The sequence below is a fragment of the Monodelphis domestica genome, chromosome 8 (genome assembly GCF_027887165.1).
Source record: "Monodelphis domestica isolate mMonDom1 chromosome 8, mMonDom1.pri, whole genome shotgun sequence".
Taxonomy (NCBI): Eukaryota; Metazoa; Chordata; class Mammalia; order Didelphimorphia; family Didelphidae; genus Monodelphis; species Monodelphis domestica.
Genome location: NC_077234.1, coordinates 241927623 through 241935026, shown reverse-complemented (window position 1 = coordinate 241935026; position 7404 = coordinate 241927623). Strand labels below are relative to the sequence as shown.

Sequence of the window (7404 nt, the reverse complement as noted above, 5' to 3'; positions counted from 1 at the left end):
CTGAAATAGCCCTCCTTCTACTACTACAGCTGCCTTCATTCTCCACAAACCAAACGGACACCAGCAATTACTAACAAATATATACCCTTAATATCTACACCCATAATCAACTGAGTATTTTTCACTATTATTTTTAATTTATTTTCTCTCTGTATATATCTCTCTGTCTCTGCCCCTCTGTCTCTGTCTGTCTCTCTCTTTCTCTCTCTGTCTCTGTCTCTCATCCCTACCTCTTCCTCTGTCCTCTTTCCTCTGACTTTTCTCTCTCCCTCCCTTCCTGTTTCTCTCTCTCTCCCTCTCTCTCCTGTCTTTCCCCTCCTTTCCTCATCTCTCTGTTCTTCCCTATTTGTCTGTCAAAATGTTCCCTCTTTTCCCTGTGAAGTATATTTTTGGCTTTTCTGATTGCAACCTGAATCATTTGAGCTTCATTTTAAGGCACATTTCTTTTTGTTTTATTTCTAAGCAATACAGAAATTTACTTATCATACTTCGCCTTTCTCAGAACAAAAATCATCAGATATATTTATTTCAGACCACATAGCATTTATTCAATGTATCTTTATAAGCCATAAATATGTTCCTCATAAGCATTATTGCATTCTGGACTCTTTCTAGGTTTCCTCCGTGCTTCTGTATTCAGTGCAGTGGGTAGGGCCCTGCATCTATAGTTAGAGAGATCCAGGTTCAAATTCAACCTGATGCTTACCAGCTATGTGACCCTGGGCAAGTCAATTACTTTCTGTCTGTTCTGTCCATAGAATGGGGTTACTAATAGCTCCAGCATCACAGGCTGTTTCTCAGTATCAAGCAAGATGATATAAAGCACTTAGTACAGTTTCTGGAGCATAGTGAATGCTTTAAAAATTCTTGTTCCCCTTTCCCCTTTGCAATGTTTAATTGGGTCCAGTTTGGGACTTTACAAATAAGAGAAAACGAAAGGGACAAGAGAACAACAAAACTTAGGGGGAGTGGCTTTATGGCTGATGAAGATATGTTTCATTGATGCTATTTGGCCTAAAATAAACACATATGATGGAGTAATTTTTCTAGAGAAAGGTGACATGTGTTGTATGATGAGCTAGCCCTTACTGAGTGGCACTGTAAGTGACTGAGAGAGCAAGATTTGACTTCTAAGTTCTGCTCTTCACTAGTTCTGTGACCCTAGACAAGTCACTACACCTCACTGGGTCTCAATTGTCTCATCTACAAAATGGGGACATTTGCTGATGTTGTGTAAAAGTGATTTGTAAAACTTAAAGTGCTACATAAATATATTCTACAGAGTCTTCCAAAATTCATAGCACAGTTTAAAGGGATTTGTTCAGGTATTAGATTAAAATGTGATAATAATTTTTGTTTTTATTAAGCATAGTTCAATTTATTCTTTGCTCCCACAAAAATATTTGTGCAGTCACTAGAAGAGCTGCCTAGGCTCTTTGGACTGAAGGGAGAGGGTTCATTTTCAAAAATGGTCAGTAATTTCTCAAAGAGAGACTTAGTAAATGGTCTTTTCCCACCAGTAAGGGTCTATGAAGATGGCATCAAAAGCAACTTTAGAAAAGTTGCCCAGAGTGGTAGTATATCCCCTGGCAGAAGTGAAAATCATTAATAGACTATCAGCAACAGCTTTTGAGGCACTGGAAAGAAGACAATGCCAGTTCTCCGTGGCATAGGGATCAATCAAGGACAACAAGATTAATTCTTAACATCTAATGACCTTGCAGGGCACTAATTGGAGTTGGCCAGTCTTATTTCCCTCGTATCTTTGCCTCAGAGGAACAATGGATAGCTTGGCTCAGATGATAAACCATGGATGATGATGATGATGATAATAATAACGATAGCTAGCATTTCTTTAAAAATATTTAATATTTTATTTTTCCCCAATTACATGTAAAAACAATTTTGACATGTTTAAAAATTTTTGAGCTAAATTCTCTTTCCCTTTCTTCTCCCTGACAAATAGCTATGAATATTATTTCATTTCATCACTGGGAAGTAGATGTGACCATCATCTTCATTTTGCAAATAAGGAAACTGAAACAGACAACATTAAGTGATTTGTCCAGAGTCACAGAGTTAAGTTTCTGAGACTACTTGAATTCAGGTCCTCTTGTCTATGGGACTACCATTTTATCCACTGCATCCCCTGACTCTTTCTTGGAGCACTTGACTGCTAGGCCAGTGTACCCATAGTAAGGTGTCAGTGACACCAACAAGGCTGAACATGTTATGATGCCCATTTTAGTCCATTTCTAAGCAAGTATTATCCAAAGAACCCTAACTTCAGGGAAGGCTTTAGGAAAAAGATAATAATCCCAGGCTCCATGATGGAAAGGGAGAAAGGAACATATCCTTCAAAGACTTGATTTTCATGTCCTCCAATAGATAGCCACACTCAGTGACAGGCACCCAATCTTTGTCTTTCTACTTTCTTCCTATGGCCCAGCTGTCTGGCCTCACCCATCCATCTTAATCCAGACCTCAGTCCCTAATGTTTAAACCATTGAGGGACCAGCCTCTGCCTCATACTCCAGGGCTCCAAAAACACCCTCTTTATTATTATTATTTTTAATAAACCCTCACCTTCTGTCTTGGAGTCAATACTGTGTATTGGTTCCAAGGCAGAAGAGTGGTAAGGGCTAGGCAATAGGGGTCAAGTGACTTGCCCAGGGTCACACAGCTGGGAAGTGTCTGAGGCCAGATTTGAACCCAGGACCTCCCATCTCTAGGACTGGCTCTCAATCCACTGAGCTACCCAGTTGCCCCAAGAATACCCTCTTTAGAACTCACCTGTAATAAGAATGGGAATAATAATTCTTTCCAACAACAGGGATGTTATAAAGATGACGGGTGGTAAAAATTGAAATGCTGCATTAGGAATTTATTAATTTTTATCAACAATGGTATTTCATGATATTGTACTAATCGAAACAGAATATATTAGGCTGAGACTTTCTTTGAAATTGATGTGGGGTAAACGAGAGTGTCTGCATATGTTCACATATGATTAATTAAAACAAACATTATTACTTATTGAAGACAGAAAATTGAATTATATAAAATGAAAAGAATTCCAAAATTTTAGAATGATAATTCCATACCTCTTAAAATAATTTTAATAAATGGTATGTCTGGGTATTTTGTACTAACAGTATAGCATATTTTATCAACTAGTATTTTGAAAAGCCATGTAAAATAATTAATTGATCTTTTAAAATCAGAACTAGACCTTGTTTTTTGACAATATTTTCCTGAAACAATATGGAAAGTGAATTCCTTCAGAGTTCTGGGCTAGAAATCAGAAAAATCTGGATTTTAGGCACAAGCAATATGACCTTGAGCACGTCACTTCTTATATCTGAGTCTCAGTTTCCTCATCTGTAGAATGAGAAAGTTGAAATTCATATTCTCTTAGGATTCCTTTAAGATTTCAAATTCTATTATTTTAGCTTTATTTTACTAACTTACTGCCAGCATATCACCTTCAAAGTATTCAAAGTACTCTCTTACCTGCTTACAATGTCCCTTTGTAATTTTATTTTCCTCTCATCTGCTGTGTACACTATATGTCCTAGCTAACTTGTACTATTAGTCTTTCACTGATCATAATCTCTTTCTCCCACCTCCATATTTACATGCTTTTCTGCTGACTTTTGAATGATTCTTTCCACATCTCCGTCTGTTCCATTTCTTCTTTTCCTTCAAAGCCAGAGGAACACTCATCTGAGAAGTTTTCTATGATCCTCACACCTACGAGTGATCCCTCTCTTCCAAAATCTCTTAATGCAATTTAGACTTCTTGCACCCAATATTCCATGAACCTTCTAACCTGCTTTTGTTATCTGTATGCATGGCTTTCCCTATTACAGTGCAAACTCCTTCAAAGAAGGGGCTCTCATTTTTTTAATCTGTGGATGTTGTCTAGATTTATTTAGGATTTACATATACAAATGCCTTTCTGCAAAGTGATATTTGGATATTTTGTTTATTTAAAGGATCAACAAACACCCAGAAAACTTGAAATACCAAGAAAAGCAGCCTGATCAGAGATGTGGACAGGTGTGAGGACTGAAGGAAAGCAGCTCTGCAGATGGAAGTATTTGGAAGATCGCAGAGAAAATAGCCTCGGTGGATGGTGGTGGGGAGAGAAGGAGGGGAGTGCTTATTAAAGGAAGGATGGCTAATGTGCACTTTTCCCCAGCATTTAATTTACATGTCTTTTAAAACTAGGACTTGGAAGTTTTTAGCTAGAAAGCTCTGAGTCAACGAAGTAATATTGGGGACTCAGGAACAATTACAGATTGAAGATCTGCAGTGTCGGAGAGAGACGTCGATTCGGGGTTTCTCTGCCAAAGAATGAGTTGAGGCATTCGAAGCTGACAACAGAAGCTGTAGGATTAGAAACTGAGACATCGGAAAATCACAAAACAAAGAGGCTAAGAGAACCGGAAAACCGGCAAAAGTAGACTAGAGGAATAGAGACGGAAGAAGATAGCATCAGCTAGTCTGAACTGATCCCAGCTGAGATCGGGCGAATAGAAACCGACGGGCTCTGCAGTTAGTGCTGGGAAGCCCGTTTAATTGGGGGGAGGGGGGTGCAGCTGCTTGAAAAAGCAGATTGAAGATAAAAATGGATTTGTGTGTGTGTGTGTGTGTGTGTGTGTGTGTGTGTGTGTGTGTGTGTGTGCGCGCGCGCGCGCGTGTGATGTGAAAAGCTAACTGAGCTTGTCTGCCCTGCTCTGTAGTGCCATCTTTTGATGGCACTTTGAAAGAGGTGAAACTACTCAGAGGTTTGCTTACCTTGCGTTTAATTGTCTTCTGTCGCCCAAGAGGGGAGAATCACAGAGAAGACCTAAATAGCTTTGCAGATCCTAGGTTCCAAGTACTATTTTTCACTGAAAGGATATCATTGCCTCAGAAGCCAAGGGAATGACCCAGGAAGCTCTACACATCTAAAGGTGAAGGGCGACGTTAACAAACGTTAAAAAAAAGAGATTAATATAACGTTAGTAGCTCAAGAGGACAAGAGAAACAATTTCAACCAGCCAGAAACTGGAAAGACCCTGGAAAAGAGCAGTTGTGCCCAGCAGATCATCTGTGGTAAAAAATAATCCCCGACGAGAACAAGTGCATGCAAGGCTGTAGTCCCGGCTTGTGGGTTGAATTGAGTTGAAAGTCACATGGAAAGAGTACACAGTTTATCCAGGTTAATTACATTTTCTCTCTATGTTGGGGAAGCAACCTAGCTTTGTCAATGTCCAAGGTAGAAAATAACTGCATTTATTTAAAATTTTCCCCTTTTCACAAATAGGTAGGTTCTGAAATGCTTGTTATTACTAAAATATATTCAAACACAAAAATCAGATCTTTAATTGTTATTTAAAACATTACCACAGAAAAATATTTTATTTCCATTACAAAAGTCTATCTTTCATATCTCTTGGTGTTTGTCTACCTTTATTTTCTTTCAATTGTGTAATCAGAATTTGTTCCCCAGAACTCTTTTTCCCAGTTTCCCATTTTTGTTCTCACCTTAACTTTTCCCTTTGAAGATAAAGTTGTGAGTGTAGATCCTCCCTCTCTCTCTGATAGCAGGAAGGTGGTTGTGGATGCTGGGTGAGAGCCAAACAGGAGAATTTTACCTGTGGTTTTACTTAGGCTTCATATTTTTTGTTCTTTTGTTTCTTCTATTTCAAGTGGATTAATAAAAAACCTCATAAAATATAATATTTGGAGTTATTGGACATTAATTTAAATTTAACCCAATTTAGATATTAGATCTTGTGTAGACATGACAGAAGAAAACGAGACATTGGTAATAGACTTCGTTCTCATGGGATTTACAAATCACCCAGGGCTTCAGGTTCTCTTCTTCTTGGTGTTCTTAGGTATCTACATCATAACTATGGTGGGGAATATTGGACTGATTGTGCTTATCTGGATGGACTCTCACCTTCATACACCTATGTACTTATTCCTTGGTAATTTAGCTTTAGCTGATGCTTGTACTTCAACCACAGTGAGCCCTAAGATGTTGGTGGGCTTTATAACCCAAAATCAAATGATATCAGTGCCTGAGTGCATGGCACAATTATACTTTTTTTCATTCAGTGCAACCACAGAATGTTGTCTTCTGGCTGCAATGGCATATGACCGATATGTAGCCATTTGTAATCCCTTGCTTTATCCAGTGGTGATGACTAATAGGTTATGCAGCCAACTCTCAATCTTTTCATATATAGTTGGTGTTCTTCATTCTATGTTTCATGTGGGCTTGTTATTTAGATTAAGTTTCTGCCACTCCAACAAAATCCAGCACTTCTTTTGTGATATTATGCCTTTATATAAAATTTCCTGTACTGATCCTTCTATTAATGTCCTGATGGTTTTTATCTTCTCTGGATCAATTCAGGCCTTTACGATTTTGACTATCCTAATATCTTATACTTGTATCCTCTTTGCCATTCTGAAAAAGAAATCTCAAAAGGGAAGAAGCAAAGCCTTTTCTACTTGTGGGGCTCACCTGTTCTCTGTTTCCTTATACTTTGGCTCTCTCCTCTTCATGTATGTTCGTCCTAGATCACTGCAAGCAGACAATCAAGATATGATGGATTCTCTGTTCTATACTATTGTCATCCCTTTGCTAAATCCTTTTATCTATAGCCTGAGAAACAAGGAAGTTATAGAAGCCCTGAGAACTGTATTAAAACGAACAATATTTTCTAGGTGAAATTCTCAGACTGGTACCATATCTCATTTTATTAAACAAATCACTAAAATGAGGTGGTAATACTTAGAATTTATACTTATTAATGCAAATATGAGTTTCTTGTGATCTCAAATATATGCTTGATATGATAATTTATGCTGTTAGCACCTAAGATTTTAATGACTTTACTACATTATTCACAAATATGTAAATGATTTATAACCTTAAGCGTAATATTTTAGATTAATTAAAAAGAAAAGATTGTATTACCTATCCTTCCACTGAAAAAGTAAACTGTCTTGAATAGTACTTTACAAATAATTTATGTTGGAAATAAGATCTCCTTTTTTTAACTAGACTGGATCAGGACAATTACCAACCTAACTTTCACCATCCATGATTCTAATGGGCTCAACATGGTGGGGACTGGATTTCCAGAGACTCTTTGTTGGATGTGAAATGGTCCTCTGTTTCATTCTGCTGGACAGTCAAAATCTCACTTATTATGAGTAATCAGCTTAAACAATTTAAAGAAAAGAAAAATAAGAACTTCTTTTTATTGTCCTTTAAAGTTTAATAACTTATATTTAACATATCACATTGTTTTATCTTGTTTTTATGTTTTAAAGCAAATGAGCTGAGAAACTCTGCATTGTGTTTAGTACTCAGTTGCATCAGAAATAGCATTTTTA

General features: G+C 37.4%; 1 protein-coding gene across 1 annotated transcript; it reads left to right on the top strand.

Moving 5' to 3' along the window:
* The first annotated feature begins 5708 nt into the window (after positions 1–5708).
* Positions 5709–6733, top strand: LOC100031303 (olfactory receptor 5AC1-like). Its single transcript, XM_001380566.3, has one exon. The coding sequence runs from the start codon at positions 5795–5797 to the stop codon at positions 6731–6733; it is 939 nt and encodes a 312-aa protein (XP_001380603.2). The 5' UTR covers positions 5709–5794.
* Positions 6734–7404: the final 671 nt, after the last annotated feature.

Excerpts from the sequence above, each read along its gene's own strand:
- LOC100031303 (XM_001380566.3), top strand. The coding sequence starts at position 5,795 with ATGACAGAAGAAAACGAGACATTGGTAATAGACTTCGTTCTCATGGGA.